General features: G+C 36.9%; 1 protein-coding gene across 5 annotated transcripts in view; it reads left to right on the top strand.

Annotated features, from left to right (window-relative positions):
- MARK1 (microtubule affinity regulating kinase 1) overlaps nucleotides 1–16,094 on the top strand; it is a 56,617-nt gene extending 40,523 nt beyond the window's left edge. For 2 of the 5 annotated variants that reach the window (XM_021552507.2, XM_021552543.2), the window contains 8 exons: nucleotides 601–713; nucleotides 1,961–2,114; nucleotides 3,114–3,307; nucleotides 5,947–6,047; nucleotides 8,220–8,378; nucleotides 9,161–9,415; nucleotides 11,891–11,935; nucleotides 14,002–16,094. In XM_021552507.2, coding sequence (XP_021408182.2) covers nucleotides 601–713; nucleotides 1,961–2,114; nucleotides 3,114–3,307; nucleotides 5,947–6,047; nucleotides 8,220–8,378; nucleotides 9,161–9,415; nucleotides 11,891–11,935; nucleotides 14,002–14,356 — 1,376 coding nt within the window. In that variant the 3' untranslated portion in view covers nucleotides 14,357–16,094. The remainder of the gene's footprint in view (nucleotides 1–600; nucleotides 714–1,960; nucleotides 2,115–3,113; nucleotides 3,308–5,946; nucleotides 6,048–8,219; nucleotides 8,379–9,160; nucleotides 9,416–11,890; nucleotides 11,936–14,001) is intronic. The other 3 variants (XM_021552517.2, XM_021552535.2, XM_021552526.2) reach the window with 3 other exon arrangements.
- Nucleotides 16,095–18,029: the final 1,935 nt, after the last annotated feature.

The raw sequence follows: 18,029 nt of genomic DNA, 5'->3' as shown, positions 1-18,029 counted from the left end.
TAAGACTTTCAAAAGCATGTTGCATCTGGTGCACACAGGCAGTTTTATCTTGGAAGGCAAACTAAACTCTTACGAATATGACCTACAATCTCATCATACAAGTAAAATTCATTTCTTTATTTAAATGAGAAATTCTATTACATTGGCCTCCTTATAACTACTGTTGCGACTTCACTGAGCTGACATCAATCTACAAGCACAGCAAAAGACAAATAAGACTACAGCATTTAACAGACTGAAGGAGGCAGATTTTGTTATGAGGGCAACATTTCTTGCCTGTTGTAGTAAGAGAAAGTTACTGTTTTGGCCCAGTAGCTATTCTTAGTTTCTATTTGCCAGTGCTTTATTTGTTGTTGAATAACACTGAATGTTGTATAAATTAGTTAAGAGTTGTATAATATAGTTGGGAGTTTTCAAGATTAAAATAACAAGAAAGAGAGGTGTTAGTAGCATTTTCTGGTTTTGCACAGCAAAAAAACCTCAGTGGGGTGATTTGAATCTTAGTTACTTGTAAATTGTAAGGCTGTTTTTCTATTTTCACTGTTCTTAAGTTGTCGGTAAACCCAAACACATTCTGCTGATCTGGTTTTTTACTCTTAGACATTATGGTCACAATGGGCTTTTCAAGAGAAGAAATCCATGAATCTTTAGTAAACCAAAAGTATGATGAAGTCATGGCCACTTACCTGCTTCTAGGTAGAAAACCACCTGAAGTAAGTGCTGTTCACATTTTCTGGTTTGGCCTTCATATGTTGCTGGGTTGAATGATGTTTTTATTAATTATTTTGTAACATTTTTCTTTTAATTGTGATTGATAACTTATGAATGTTTCCCTTTTCATATCCCCTTGGACATCTTGCTAGTTCCCATATGAAGAAATAAATTAAATCCTCCAGTATGTTCATGTTTGCTTGTAAATGTGTGTAATTGCTTTTCTAAAACACTAGCTGTTAATCTGAAGTGTCGTGACTTCTAAGTGCTGAGTTTTCTTCTTATCATGTGTGTTTTCAGTTTAAATCTGAAATAATTTAGAGCAATTATTTTTCTGGGTACTCAGATGTGACATTCTTTATTTCTCAGAAATGTGCTCATCCTCTCTCACTCATATACTGTTTTATAGTATATTGAATTATTCTGTAAGTTATTGAATTGTAGTCATTAATAAATTTGTGGTAGAAAATCTTTGGGATTGTTTTGGAACTAGAAGGATCTGTACATCTTTTGGGACCATGTGGATTTTTCAGGAAATCAGAGACCAAGGCTTTATTTTTGAAGGAATTTTTTCCCTTGCTACTTTGTTGGCCTTCCCCCAGTTCCGAGAAAGTGTAGATCTGATATGTGCATCCTTGAGTGCATTTTCTCACATTTCTGAGCCAGAATTCCTTTCTGATGGCAGAGCATGGAGGGAATCTGTCTAAAATAATTTTGGCTCACATTGTTTGGAAGAGGATATTTGTCTTTTCCTCTGCTTTTACATAGAACTTAAGCTTCCTAAAGACTAACAAATCAGTGGCTGAGATACAGACCTTATAAAGATGTTTTCAAAGCCATAAAGGATCCTTTAGTCAGTACTTGCTTTTTTAGTCCTTCTGACTCAGTCCAGTGCATTTTAAAATTGTTCTGGAGCTATGAATGCTCTTAGGCTTAAAAATAAAATTGAAAAAGGCAAGGGAAACCATTCTGTGGCTTCGGTTTTAAAATAGCACCGTTTTTGTTTCTGTCAAGATTCTTCTAATTTTGTTTTGAGCATTCATTAACTATGTAGCTTTAGCTATGTGTTTTTAAAGTACATTAAACACAGATGAAGAGATAAAATTCATCTTGAAGACTACTCAACTCCAGATACAATGTTAATTTTTTTAAAAGTGCCTTTGATTGCAACTTTTTGCTTCATAGTGCTATAAAAGTACCAGTAATGTTGAATTTCATTTATATTTTGAAAAACTTGTTTTCCATGTAGTTTGAAGCAGGTGATTCCCTGTCCAGCAGCAACTTGGGTCAAAGGTCTCGCCCCAGCAGCGACCTCAACAACAGCTCAGTGCAGTCCCCCGCTCACCTGAAGGTGCAGCGGAGCATCTCCACCAACCAGAAGCAGCGGCGGTTCAGCGACCACGGTGCGGATGGCGTTCCAAGTGAAATTACAGCCACGGCTGATGGGAATGGGCAGGGTTTTGTGAGCCTGGCAGGGCCCCCACTCCGTGCATTTGTTGTGTAGCTCATCGTGATGTGTGTCTGTGTGAAGGTTTCCATGGTAAATCTGGATCCGTGCACCTCACAGATTTAATTCTTTGGACTTGTTACTTGGCTGGCTCAATAGATGAGACACTGAGGGTGTTTTCTGCTTAGGAGCTAATGGCAGCTATTGCTCTGGATAACCCCAAGGGCAGCAAACCAATTATTTTATCATTACAGGAAATGTTTTTCAGGTGAAAATGCTTCTATCAAAAAAGAATATGTATTTAAAACATGTCATGAAAGATTATTTTTTCCCTCAGCTGTCAAATTGCTATAAATATTTCTAAAATGTTTGTCCTTTTTCTCTGCCTAATTTACATTACTGTTTTCTACATTTTGTTAGCCGATGTGATTTTATTTCAAAGGAATGTAAAAGTCTACTGATGGAGGAGTCTTCCCAAAACATTTTAAAGAATGATGAGGGGAAAAGAATTGTAATATTTTTCAAGTATAAACAGGCTTGTAAACGAAGTAGGCCTAGGGTTTTCAGGGGAAAATAATATTTTGCAGTGTTTAGAGGAAAAGGTATGCAGCAAAAAGTACTGAAAAATTTGAAAAATATAATTTAATTCCTTCTTTCATAATACTGTACAAATTGCATGGATTTAAAATGAGAATTAAAATGTTCTTCTAAGTTTTACATATTGATGTGAAATGGGAAGTAATTCTGAACTGCAAATTGGAAGTGAAAAGAGAGTGGGTAAAAAGAGCACAGGCTGTCACGGCTTGATTTAGTAGGTTGGTCTGTGTACTGAGTTTGCTGTCAGAGTTGTTCAAATGCTTTTTTTGGACTCGGGGAATTATATTTAGGCTACTTTGGCCAAGAAAAATACAGTGATTATTTTTAGGTATTTATTAATTCTATTTTTATTTGGCAGTTGGCCCCTCAATTCCTCCTGCTGTGTCATACACAAAAAGATCTCAGGCAAACAGTGTGGAAAGTGAACAGAAAGAGGACTGGGACAAGGATGTCTCACGTAAACTGGGAAGCACTACAGTGGGATCCAAAGGAGAAATGGCTGCAAGTCCACTTGTGGGTCCAGAAAGAAAGAAGTCAAGTGCAGTTACCAGTGTGAGTTGGGTGTGCTTTTGGCTTGTTATATTTATTTTTTCCCTATTTAAACAAAATGTGCAGCGCAAGATTACTATAGACATAATGGGTACTGAATAAGCCACTAAGTCTATTTCTGGTGACTTTTACTGGCAGACAGAAATAGGCTACAGTAGATGCCTTTTAAAATAAATCTTTCCCTTCTCCCTCAACTTTACTTTTTCTAACACTAACATAACAGTAAACATGAGAATGTCTGCACTTGGGCAAACTTCGGTTTCTGTCAAGAAAAATATTGGATATTTAAGGAAAAGAACATAAGAATAGAGCCAATATGGAATGCTCTTGTTCTGGTTTTTAATGCTTGTCTATCTACAAGGAAGTCAAGGGACTTCTGATTCAGAGATTTCATTTGATTAATCCTGCATAATATCTCTCATGAACTTTCTCTGTCAATTTGGCTGTTTGGTTTTCTGAAACCACTTCATTTTGGACTTCAGAAATGGAGCAGGATCAGGGGGATCCACGCACTCGTTCCCTTGCGTATGCCTGCTGATATGCTTTATAACCTGGCTGTTGTATTAAGGAACTGAGCTAGCAAATTTATAATTTCTTAATGTTTCTATTATGATATTCACAGTTCTGTAAACTGCTATCATATTACTGCCTCACACACCTTTGTTCCAAATCGGACAGTCTGTCTCTTCTAATGTGAAAGCATCTACTTTGCCTTTTGGTAGTTCCTGTGCAGTAGGATTGATGTTTGGGATTCACAGTGAAAAAAATACTGCATGGTGTTTAAGCAGCTACTTAGGAGCAAAAGTTCATGTGAGGAGAAAAAAATATGCATGAATCGTGATTTAAGATTCAAGTGTACTTTATGCTATTTCAAAAACATAGTCTGTTAAATACAAAAACTCTTGCCGTCTTTTAGTACAGTAGACTGGCAGCAGGAATTCTCATTGTCCTTTGGGATTCTACATGCTCCCATCTTGGATATCCTGGGAAGATGATGTGCATTTCTATTAGAATTTTCTGAAAGGAAAATAAATGCTGAAGTTCGTTTAACTCCTAATGTTCTGCAGGCTGTGTCTGGAATACATCTTCACATGCTTTAATTTTTTTTTTTTTTTAATTGGTTGTTGTCTCCTCACCCCTGCAAAAGTCTTTGAAATTATGGTTGTGTGGATTGCATGCAGGAATTTTGAGTCTTCTAAGATTAGATTTCATATCTGAGCTTTTCCAAAACTACATTGCCCCAAAGCTGATTAGAGTCATGTGTGGTACAAGCTGATATGTCACTATCATTTCTCTGCTTTGTGAGAACTAATTAAATGGAGTATCTTTGCTGTGAAGAATGAGAAATTGATTTACTTGCTAATGACAACTTCAATATATGTGCATTTTTAGCTCTGTTACTATTTTGGGGACTTTGAAAGGCTTTGTGATGGGCACGATTAGGGAATATTGGTGTCTGATATTACAACAGTAGTTCAAGGTTGAGCAGGTTACACAGATAGTAAATATTTTTGTTTAAAACTCAAACATTTGAAGTGAAAAAAAGCTAATTTAATGTGGATAATTAAAAAATATTTTTTTGTAACTTTGGGGGTAATGTGATGTTACCTTCAGAAAGGCAGGATTTCTTGAAAACATATTTACGACTTTTAGTCATATTTGTGTAACTCGGGAGAGTTTAATTTCAGAAACAGTTATTGCAGTTGTTAATCTTCCTTACAATTTGGCCTTAAAACAGTTTATTAAGTGGTCTCTGTGGTGTCATATTAATGCTGAAAAACTGTAGGTGAGAGGGACCTAAACATAGTAAATCTTGCAGAGTTCATTATGTCCTACAGTACCCTAGTCTAGGGTATTTGAAGTCTTTTGCTAGCAGGCATCAGAATGTAATGTTAGCACAGTGCAACCTCTCCCACCCCAAATTCAGTATGTAGTGTATTAAAAAGTGAGAATTTTATGTCATGTATTAAAGCTAAATTTTCAGCTAACCTCTGCTTCGTAGGGATGGAGAGTATGTTTAGGCTTATTTTGGGAAGTCTATCAAAACTACTGTTAGTAACAGAGAAATACTATCTGTATTTTTGCAACAAGACATATTTACCATGTTATCTGCATCATAATTTCTGAGTTGACTGACTTGATTGTATTTCCATAGTAGACTGTATTTCCAGATTGATAGTATTTCCATTTTCCTCTTGAAAGCTCTTTTTGACAGGAGCAACAAACTGGAGCCCTTGTTGGAAAATTATGCTGTGCAGGAAAGCCTTTCAGCCAGCCATAGGTGTGTTGTCTGGGATCCCAGTTTGTTTGATCCCAGGGACAAATAATACAGGAACACAGTGTGTGGGACTTGCATAATAATTCTTAGTAAAGTATGTGTCAGCAAAATTAAACTTCCTTGTGTTCTCTCAGTGTATTCTCAATGGTGCAGTAATGAGATGTGGGAGCTATTGGAAAAAAAACAGCTGATGATATAAGTGATTTGTGTTGCCAGCTTGACTTAGTAGATTTGAAAGCATTAACAATATACATAAGTGGCTGAAACACTGTTTTGATTTGCTTCTTCCAATGCTTAGATTTTTGTACAACATGATATACAGTAGAAAGTACTTAATTTACCTTTGATATTAATTATCTTCTAGAATAATGTGTTTTCTGGTAGTGGAATGACAAGGAGGAACACTTATGTTTGTGAACGTTCTTCAGATCGCTATTCTGCAATACAGAACGGGAAGGACAACAGGTATTGTTCAACTTTCCTTGTTTCTTAGCTTGGGTACAAGAACTGAGGCACAGAAGAAGCAGGTTATGCAAAATACAATTATGAATCACAGTGTGAAATACATAAAGTCCAAGTGTATGTTTTTATCTTCCACTGCTGCTTCTTTGTGATGAATTTTTAAGCTAAATGTGTCAGTCGGCCTTTGCTTCTTTTTATGGGATCACATTGATTGCTGAGGGTTGTCTTCCAACACAGGACCAAGGAACTGCTAACAGCTAATTGCTAAGTGGGCAGTTCTGCTGTGGAGAGCTTCAGATGGATTACTCTGACAGTGTAGCTTTTTCATTTCCTGCCTAACCACTCAAAAAGCTGAAATTATTAAAATTTGTCGATTGTTTTCAATATAAGTTTCTGGCCTAAATAGTATTTTCATAGTGATGGTAACCAGTTTGTGTCTATTTGTGGGATGACAATGAAACTCAGTTTAGTATGTTTTAAGTATTGTGTTTAACGCTGCCAGTTAGTCTTTTTAAAAATCTTTTGTTCATACCTGTTGTTGTTTAATCCCTGTACTTGACTGAGAAATAAGTTACTGGCTTTAATGGAGAGTAATAAAAACTAGATTTTTAAAATTTAGATTCAAATAACAGCTCTTACTCTGATGCTTTTCAAGTTATTCAAATCAAGTAGTTACTGTAAAATAAAATCATAGCATGAAATAGCATAATCTAATAAACTAGTTTTCTTTTGTTTTTTGTCATAATGTTTAAATTTTTTAATGATGCATAAAATTTTGGAAATAAGAAGTACAGGTTTTTTTAATTTACAGTAAAATTATGAGTGTGGAACACATAAAAGACAACTATTTAATTATAAACACTTAAAATTAGATTTCTGCTTTTTAATGTACTTCCTTAAAGCATTTTATTTTCAGATTATTGGATGGGTACTTTCAAAATGTTTTCCCAAATTTTTGTGTATAGTTTAAAATATTTGAACAAAGGTAGTAACAATCCTTTTTTGCAAAAAAGCAGGTAACAGATGTTTTTTAGATAGTGTTATAATATGTAGTACAATATTTTTTCTGATCTGACAGATATTTTTCTTTCAAGAGATTTAATACATAAAATGCTATAAAGTATTTTTCAAAGTTTTTCATTTTGCAGTTGATTTTTTCTATAAACATATAAATAATAAATTTTAAAATTATTAAAAATATTTATAAATCTTTCTATAAATATTAAAGATTCTTAACCTCTGTTCCTTTCATGAGTGCAGTGGATATTGTGCTCAGTTCTTTGAGCATATTCTGAAAAATTAGGAAGAATTTTCTTTTCAGATATATTCTTTACCTTTCCTACATGATGTTATATTGCAGTTGAATTTGGATTTGGTGCAGCTGAATGTCTTGTGTCATCTAATTATTTATCTGAAGTCTTTACCTCTTTGCTACAGATATTTAGCTGTGGGACTCCAGTTGCTAATACATTATTAATGCAATTTCACTTATGCTTGTAGAGACAGAGCTGGATTTTGCCTTAATTCATTTGACTTTTTAAAAAAAATTAATGGCACAATAGTTTTGCCACTACTTTCATCTTTCTTGCCACTTAAGAAAGGAAAAATAAAAGTAATGATAGAAGGAATTGTACTTTGAAAGGGTTGACTCAGCCCAGCAATGTCTGGAGGACACTGTCCAGAGAAGGACAAATTGGTCCTTTAAAAACCAGTCACTTCCAAGTGTTAATGTGACAGCAGTTCCAAAAATTTCATGTTTTAGATGTTTGTTTTAACTGCAAATAAGTGTATTAATGAAAGGAGTGTCTATTTAATCAATCTATTTAAGTATTTGTGAATTTCTTTTTCAGTATTTTTTATTCTGTCCTGGTATTCATTGTTGTCTTTCTTCATTACTTTGAATAATGCATGTGTAAGCTTTAATCTTGGGAGGAATGAAAAGGCCTAACTTAATGTATATGGAGAATTCATTTATGGATTAATGTAATTTTCTTAGAATTCTGTATACTTTAGCTGACTAAGGTGGCCTGGTCACTCGGTCTTATGTTTAATTAAGCAGCACTGCTGAGTTCTAAAAGAATAAATGAATTCTTTTCTCTCTTTTTTGTAAGGAGTTTTACACTAACCTTTCTTTTCCCATTCATCCATCCCTGCTGCCTTGCTACCATGGAAAAGCCTGACGGAAATGTCTGCAAGCAGCACATCCTCTGCAGGCTCTGCAGTGGCCTCTGTCTCCGCACGCCCTCGGCATCAAAAGTCTATGTCTGCCTCTGGTCACCCTATCAAAGTCACACTGCCAACCATCAAAGATGGTACTGAAGGTTACCGACCAAGGTAACAGATTGATGGGCATTTCTTTATTGCTGTGCACTTCAGGAGTGCTCTTGTTCAGTTTGTGACAGACATCAAAGTGTTTGTAATCCAGTCAAAACTGCCATCTTGTGTTCTGGTTTTAAGCAGGAGTTTGCTCAAGTATTGTGGGTATTACAGGTGATTTAGACCTGATTTTGTTCATCATAGAGATGATTTAAACCTGATTTTGCATACAGTTAAAGTTCCTTGACGGCCTCCCTCTGGAAACTTCTCAAACTTAAGTAGTTAAAAATTTGAACTGTACAACACAGGCCACCATAAATTGAAATGAAATACTGGAATGTAAACCTCTCTGATTTGTAGGTTGCTAAGCTCACTGGTGTCTAAAAGGACCATGGTATAGTTGTCCTTTCTATTAGCTGCCTGAATAACTTTATACACTTATTTCTGTCAGTTTATGACTTAAGAAATATCCATTAAGTTTTTTGGGAATGCTTGTGTTAAGGGTATTACTAAACACATTTTTCCAGGAGAGAGCTGGAGACACTTTCAGGTCTCACCACAGACTTTTCTACCTTTTTTCTTTTGTCCTATTATCTGTGTATACTTTTTTAAACAGCTCTAATACTTGAAATAGAAATAATCATTTTCATTGTACAAACAGAGATATGAATCCTAAAAGCAAATCAGTAGCACATTCAGTTTTTAAAAGGAATCAAGATTTGGATTGATTGAGAGGCGGTTGTCATGTAGCAGGGCTTTTAGCCTGGTCTTCCTCGTTATTTATGCTTCTGTTTTGCCAGCAGCGCAACTCAAAGAGTGCCTGCTGCCTCCCCATCTGCTCATAGCATTAGCACCACCACCCCGGACCGGACGCGCTTTCCGCGGGGCAGCTCCAGCCGCAGCACTTTCCACGGGGAGCAGCTGCGGGAGCGGCGCAACGCCACCTACAACGGCCCGCCCGCCTCGCCCTCCCACGAGACCGGGGCGTTCGCGCACGCCCGCAGAGGCACCTCCACGGGCATCATCAGCAAGATCACCTCCAAGTTCGTCCGCAGGTTGGTACCTCGAGTTTCTACAGAAAAAAGAATTATAAAAGCCCAGCCTGTAAGCAGGATTTTATTTGCAAAGTCTTCGACAATTTCCAGTTCAACTTTGAAGTAAATATACATTTAGTTAAAATGCTGCTTGGTTTGTGCGTTCCTTCCAGAATCTGCCTTGTTTTACTAATGTGTACATATTGTAACCATTGTTTGGCCAGCTATTCTGCTTCTTTACCTTAAAGGAACAAAAGAGCACTGCTCAAAAGGGGCTTTTGCTCCTGTTTCACAGCTGTGATACAATTGAAGCAGAATCAAATTCATTTAAATCCTGAAAAGAGTGATTTCAAAATAAGTCATTATTTAATGTTAACAATATTTTTCTTTTTTAATTGGATGCAGTCTGTTGCAAGGGCAATATTTACAATCATTTTATTCCTGTGCTTAAAAGGAGTAGGTATTCACAAGTTAATTCCGATAATTCTAAAATATCTGAATAAATGAGAAGTTAGAAGCAGGCAGAAATCTGGAAGTGTGGAAATAATAGTATTTCAGTATCACACAGCCTGTTTTTTTATGTCAACAGCTTCTTCAAATGTAAGTTCAGGTTTCTGAAAGAAGAAAGCACACACATCCTGGATCTGCATTCATTCCTGTGATGACACTATCAGTAATAATCCTGTGATGAGTGGTGCTGAGAAAGGTTTTCAAATACACTGTTCAAGATAAGTGACAGTCACAAGAGCTTTCCTAAAAGGGGGACTTAATTTTCATTTTGCCTCTTTCTACTAGTGATTTATCTATTAATTGCATCTGGTGAGCTGATAGTGCATCAGTGTGTGTCTAAGTGATACCTCCTATGAAGACCTAAAAAGAAAAAAGTGAATGAATTATTTTCTTTTTCCAGGAACCTGAACTTACTACAGGACTCTGATCCTCCATTATTGGTATCTCCAGAACTTTTATAGTTGGAAGGAGAGAATTGTTCTCTGACTTTAAAGAGCAAAAAAGTATTACAGCAAAGCTAGTTGACTGTTGTCAGTGTAGGTTTCTAAATAGGAAGAAAGGAATTTTCCTGTTGAGTAACTAATCAACTTCAAGAGTACAGGCTGCTTTTTTGTGTAATAGCTCCTTGTTTTTTTGCAAGGAATGGTATCTTGACTTTGTTTTTAAGAGTTAGATCAAAGAAATAATGTTTTCATTATCTTAAAATATTAAAATAATTTTTAAACTATATGTTTAGAAATAAAATATCCTAAATCTATGTATTTTAAATTTATCTTTATTATAGAAGATTTTATACCATTTCCAAGTATGTTTTATAATGTTCAAAGTATATTTTGTCACGGCCTTGCAGGGTGTGTGTTTGTTTTCTTACTGGTGATAGGGGGGTGTTTTTTTTTTTTTTTAATTTGAGTTGTTTAAGACTTAGTGGCTGGGATTACCTGGGTGGAGGTCAAGGGGTCTATTTTTTTGCTGTTCTTTGAGTTGGATCACGTAACTTTTAACTTCTGTACTATTCAGGAAATAATGGTTTAAATGATTTTTACTAGAAGGTGTCATGCATTACTTTTTTTGCTAACTTTTGACAAGGGTAAATGCCTTTTCTGGTAAGTATATTAAATAAATGCTTAATGAGAATGCTTAGTAAATAGGGTATTGAAGTTTTTTGAATCAATAGTTTGTCAAAAGATACTTCCATGGTGTTAGTTACTAAAGTATTAGTGTTTTAAAGGTATTACATTAATCAGGTAATTGAAATTGGGTGCTAAATATTGGCACAGTAGCACTAGGAACATACCTAAGTGGCTTACCCAGTCTGGGGATATATTTCAAGTTGTTTCATACTAAAAAGAGATAATATAAAACAGTTCCTTGCAAAGCACAGCTCTAATGCAACAAGTTAAAGATACATTTAATCTTTAGTTCTCTAATACACTTACTGAAGTCAGTGTAACAGCTGATTTGCTTAAAGTTAAGCAGATGTTGAAGTAACCTTCCTGAACTGGGCTTCAAACTTTCGGTCTCACAAACTCTTAGGTACATCTTACTGTTAATTGCTTGAGTGTGCTTAAGCATGAGCTTGTCTCAAAGTACTTTCAGGGATACACAAACCCTGACCCACAAGGGTGCAGAGTGGAGCCCCCCTGGACCACCTTGATCAACTGCTCCTCTGTGCTTGCTGGAGTTACATGTGGCCATTGCTCTGTCTCCAGTAAGTTTCAGAACAACATGTTAATTTTGCCAACAATTGGCAAAGTGGGAAAAAAATTTAAACAATTACACGTCAGAGCCAGAAAAAAAACAAGGTGTCATAAAGGGTAACTAAAACAACAGTTGTGAAAAAATTCTATTAAACAGTATTAGGCTTAACATTATTATACTGATTCTTTTTTTTCGTCAGTAGCTATTTAACATTGTTCTAGGTTTAGGTTTTCTTAACTTTTATTTTTCACCTTTATCATTGAATCTCAACCTTAACTTTGTTTTGAGGGATCCAAGTGAAGGCGAAGCCAGTGGCAGAACTGACACCTCAAGGTGAGGAGTCACTATTAATACTTCGCTCCTAGGTCTTTCGAATCAAGTGATTTCTTAAAGCCTTTTAAATCAGGATGTAAAAGAGAATAGTGCTTAATTATTCTGTATTTCAAAACTGTTTTCTATTTGGGGGGAGGGGGTCTTGTTGAGGTCCTTTATATATCCTTTATTTCTGCTTTCTTGCGAAGTATTTAATACAAAACTTTATGTAAGAGTATTCCTTTGAATAATAACACCCCCTATAGGAGTTTACCAATCCTTTAGGCACTTAGAATCATGATTTGACTTATAAATATTTAATGGTGTTTACTTTTGGTTTCAGTGGACAGTGTAAATACTTTGTGTGTCTGTGTGTATATATGTATCTATTAAATTTTTACTGTAGTTACATACTGTGCTCATTACTAAAGCTGCTGCTTGCCATAAGTAAACACCTTATAGTCCCTGAGAAATGAATGTCACTTGCTCTGAGAAACAAAGCAAGTGACATTCAGACAGAAGGGTTGGTGACTGCCAAATATTGAATTTCTGTGGCAACCACTGTACACAAATCTATAGATGCTTTGTTAGCAATATAACATTCCTTCATATGCTCATTTTCCAGTATATCTGCTCTTTTGCCATGTTTCAGCTTTTGGTGTGCTTAAGCACAGTGCAAACCTCTTTATTTTTCTGCTTTCTAATGAACAGGCATTGTAGTTTGCATTAATTCTAAACTGGTCACTTACAGAAAGTATTGATTTAGTTTTCAAAACAGAAAGCCTATTAAAAAAAAAAAAAAACAAACAGCACATTCTTACCCAGATACACTGTATATAATACACAATGCATTTATCTTAGTTAGCCCTTTTCAATTCAGAGTCTCTTAGCTGTCAAATAGTTATGGAAAGGGAAAAGAGACTGAGTGTTCAAATTAAGTGTAAAGTTGCTTTCAGCTCTTGCTTTCATTCTCTAGCTTTCTCTGCTTTTTGTCATCCTACAGTGTCTGTTTTGGGCTAACAAAGTAATTTGAGATCTTATCCCTGCTCTATCCCTTAATATCAATGTGTTTCTCTGGGGGTCACACAAAGTTGAATTCGAAGTGCTTGTTTTGACTCCTCTCTGAATAATGATGGCAGTTTATAGACTTGAAATGAGAGCAGCACCTCTCCCCAGTGACGGATGGGGAGGCATCAGCATCAGGAGTACCTGGGGCAAGAGCAGATAACAGTTGACTGTGGAATTACTTTAAAATAATTTGTGGTGGCTCTCAAAATGTTTTCTGCAATGGAACAAGTAATCTATTTGATAAGGGAGCATCAGACTAAGAGCAGTAATTGGAAATCGTTCCCTTGCAGTTTTGTCCTTTATCAAATAAAATAGTTTGTCTGTATTTGTAAAATACACGTCACTGTTTCTTACTTGTAAAAGTTGCTGGCCATGTACTCAAATGGTGACAAACAGGCTGTTCACAATCAAATTACAGTCCAAAATCAGCCTTATCAGTTAAAATAAAACGTTATTATAAGGTATTTTGACACAGAGAGAGGTCAAAAATCTAAACAAATACAAAAGGTGGGGAAGGCAGAAAAGAAGGGAGGGAATTAACTAAAGACTTGTGAATTGCAGGGTGGGATTTCTTCCTCTGCTGCTTTTACAGTATGATTTCTGCTTCAGGATTGTGTCCCTCAACTTCAGTTTTGTTCGTGTATGGCATGCTCCAGATCATGAAATCAGCAGAACTTCAGTCATGCTTTTACATAGATTCCACTTTCTTTGGAGCAGTATGGAGTAACGTGTGTCTGCTGCAGTTCCCATTGCACGTGTTGTCATCAGAACATTGTAGAGCAGGGGTTTCCAAACTCGCTCTGCTGTGTGCCACTCCAGTGGCACGGTGCTGTGCTGAGCACACGGCACGTGGGGCGGGGCTGTTCCAGCAGCGTCCATCCCACTCCCTGAATTAGCTTGCCCGTGACTTGTGGCATCTCAGTGGCAGTTTAGAAACCCCTGTTCAAGAACTGTATTTCGCTTCTCTCTCTCAGCTACGCCGCTCTGGTTTTGACTTTGCTGTGTGTCACTTGTTCCAGGAGTGTTTCTGGGGAGCCCAAAGACAGAGAGAAGGAGGATGGCAAAGATTCAAAGCCACGCTCCTTGCGCTTCACATGGAGTATGAAGACCACGAGTTCTATGGACCCGAACGATATGATGAGAGAGATTCGGAAAGTGTTAGATGCCAATAACTGTGATTACGAACAAAAAGAGAGGTTTTTGCTCTTCTGTGTCCACGGTGATGCACGACAAGACAGCCTTGTTCAGTGGGAGATGGAAGTCTGCAAACTGCCACGATTGTCGCTCAATGGAGTTCGCTTCAAGAGAATATCTGGGACTTCTATTGCGTTTAAGAACATTGCATCCAAGATAGCAAATGAGCTTAAGCTGTAAAGAGAACCTAAATTCTTTGGGATCAGGGAAGATTCATACATGATCTACACTTTGAATGTACTGGTTTCGCCTAATGTGATTGGCCTGTGAAACTCCCCATGTAGAAATTGCCCTTATTGCAATAAGGTTATACATAGTTATTCAGAATTGTAAAGTTAAATCCAGTATGACCTATATTAAATAACTGTAGCTAAAGAAGTTATGTTCACATGTACAGGTAAGTATATAGAGCATTCTGTTCATTTTATGTTCATAGAGTTGTATAATAAAAAGATGACTGCTTAAATTCAGATCTTGTATAGTTGTCTAGATTTCTGCACAGAAATGTATGTTTGATGCTTTGAGTTGGAAAAGTTCTTCCCTATCATTTACATTTTTGGTGGGTTTTATAAGTCTTACCTCTACCATGCATTTTTTAAAAAACTTGTGTCCTGAATCAAATGCACAAACTAGTTTTCACAACTGTAGCATGACCGTTTTTAATTATTTAAAAATTGTTCATGAGTTGAACCAAAAGTCAGTGAGTAATTGGCTTTTGTTCTACGTGAGACTGTTCCTGCTTATCTTTGGCTCTTATCCTTGTTATTGGACAGTGTTTAGTTGAAAAAAAGAGACAAATATGTTTACAGTGTTGGCACTTACAGTTTAGAAACTTTGTTCTGCCTTTGGCCAGCTCAGAGCTGTGGGGGAACAGAAACCAGGCATAAGTGATTTCTGTCTGCAAATTCCAGTGCTTATTCCCATGGCCCATTAACAAATGTAGCGCCAAAATGGAGAACCAGAATAATTTCATTTGAATATCTTGGTGTAAAATATCACTTATTTGCTGCCTTCAGAATACTACAAATTCCATTTTATGGAAATCTGTTAACATTGGGACTGTTTAATAGCACAAGATAATCTAAAGTGTTGACCAATTGTGTAAGTTAATAATACCACCTCAGGAATTAGCTTGGCTTTTGGAACATGTGCCCCTAAAGAGTACATGCAATTCCACATAATATTTTACAGCTAAACATACATTGTTTATAATGATGAATTGTTGATTTATGCTTTTGTGGTTGTACAGTTTGTTCCCATGTAACCTGTTTGTGTTTAATATTTTACCAGATTTCTTGTATTTATTCCACATCATTATGCCTGTAATGTGCAGCTTTGTAATTAGGCACTTGCCTACTGAAAAGAAAAAAAAAACAGCCCCACATTTTTTTTCCTTCATAATTAATGATTATAAACTATGTAAAACCACTAGTACTGGTACATTTTAATACTTGTTCTTTTGTACTGAATTAACCATAGAGGTTGGTTGTGCAATGTTATTTAATGTCGTAATTACTGTAATATCAACATATGGGCCCCATCTGCACACTCTTGTGAAGAATAGAAAGTTCATTAAGAAATCGTCACTTTAAAAAATAAAAATTAAAAAAAAAGCTGTGGTAAACTCTGTAACCCTAAGTTAGAAAGCTGTAAGTGTAGTAATGTGCCATTCTCTAATGGCTTCTTGACCAAGATGGACTTTACATACTGTACTGTGATGTAGCTTTCCTATGTAACAGTTATGTTCGGAGATGGACGTGTATTGTTGCCTTAGAAAAAGGGTGGTGTTTGGAAAGAAAGAACTGTAGCCCCTTTTCTTTTTTTTTATCTGATGTTCATTGAACCAAATCTGATGCAAGTCATCTTGATTCACTGGTGCACTCTATTAAAACTTACTTGAACAGTTCTCATACTAAAATACTTGTTGTTTCCCCTTTATAAAAGCACAGTCATCACTGCAGGTAGCAAAACAGTTTAAAGGTGCACAGGCTCCATCTTCAGCATGGTGTGAATTCAGAATTAGCATTGCATGGGTTCACTGGTCCTGCACTGTTCAGAAACTTATCAGTGGTTTAGCATTGCTGAGAAATGGCTGTCCAAGAGCTTTACAGGAACTCACCAAAAATTGGTCTGGGGAGGAGGGGGTTTTGTGTCTGCTCAATTTGCACATAAATGTCCATAAAAGATCAATTTTTTTTAAAAAAAATACACAACTGGAATGTAATCGTGATGCTAATCGAAGGTCATGTATGAACTTGGTCATGAAACAAAACCCTTTGCCTTTTCAGAAGAATCAGTGGACAAAATATAGGTCATGCTGTGAGACAGTAGGATTAAGTACTTAGGAGAGCTTCCCGCTTTACAGGCACTGTTTTTCCATGGCTAACTTTGCCCTAGATTGCTGCTGGTTTTCACCGTTTCATATAACCAGAGATGTATCAATGTTCCACAAAACACACAGCTTTTCCAGAGGACAGAGCTGACAAATTGTACTCCAGCTTTCCCATGAAACATGACATTGCCAATTTCATGTTTATATATCATGGCAGCTTGCATATGGTGTACTGTCCAGTGGCTGCCAGAGTGTGAAATTGCCCTGGTTCCTAAGCCCTATGCCCTCCTCCTTTTGTCTTTCTGGAAGATGACCCACCTCATGCTCTCCATAGCAAACACACCTGGAGCTTCCTCAAGGGCACAGTTTGCATGCAAAAGGTCTAAGTGCACACAAGTTCAGCATTTGGCTTTCCAAATCTGCTGCCCCAGCAGGAGTAAGACAGGAAGACTGGAGAAGGCAGTTCTGAAAAAGGTCTCTGGTTTTATTGGCAAACAGAGTCTTCTTAGCCTGGGATCAGTGAGACGGTGCCTACCCAACCTCAGTGCCTGGCTCTGGGCACCCTCAACAGCTGCCTTGTGCAGGACCTGTTACATACCAGTTACCCCTTAGGTAAGAGTGGGATAAGTGCATTTCAGATCCCAATGTTCCCAACTTCCATGTGGGAAGGGACTGGTGTGGCATTTTATCAGCACAGCTTTAACTTTAGAAATACAAAAGAGTTAAATGCCACATCAAACTTCCCAGCTCGAGGCAAAGAAAGGTATGTCTTGAACCTTTGGAGGTCTCATGAATTCACATAATTTGTTGTACTCGTAATATTATTGGCAGCATCTCTGGGGTGGTGTTTGGGATGGGTGGGGGGTGAGCAATGGGGTTGCTGCATGGTTCAGTAGTCAGGGTTGGGGGTTTTTTTGCATTATTTCTTGCTTTGAGGTATACCAACATTTCCAAAACTAGTGCATCCCTTTTCACACAGTCCAGTTTAAAAACATTAAAATGTATATAAATCAGTGAAAATACAATAAACAGTCATTCCTGGTCCACTGAATGAATGACACTGCTGGGGAACCAAGTGGGGTCATTATGCCATATGGTAATGGATGATGCTAAAATTCCATGAACTGTTTAGACATGAGGTTTTGTATTATGTCATACATCTGAGGGTATCTTGGACCTCTATCTCAGAACATGTGATTCCCCTGGAGACGCTAAATCCCAGCTGAGAGATGTATTCTGTGAGGTTTTTATAGTTGAATTCTGGAAAGGGAAGCAAACTTGTGAGATACAAATGAAGTCTGTGGGGAAAGGCCTGCCTCTCTTGGGAAGATAGGGAAAAATTATCTACCTCAGAGCTTCTCCTTTATTGGGATAGAGCACTTCTGTAGTGACAGTCCTGAGGCTTAGCTCACACTTTCCACCCTTCAGGCCTCCATGGCCCCACTGTTTTTTACACAGCTTTCTGGAGCTGTGAAGTTGGTGAATCACCATCCTTGGGGCAGATAAGAATGCAAAGTGCAG

The sequence above is a fragment of the Lonchura striata genome, chromosome 3 (assembly GCF_046129695.1).
Source record: "Lonchura striata isolate bLonStr1 chromosome 3, bLonStr1.mat, whole genome shotgun sequence".
In the NCBI taxonomy this organism is placed as follows: Eukaryota; Metazoa; Chordata; class Aves; order Passeriformes; family Estrildidae; genus Lonchura; species Lonchura striata.
This window is presented reverse-complemented; position numbering and strand designations above follow the sequence as displayed.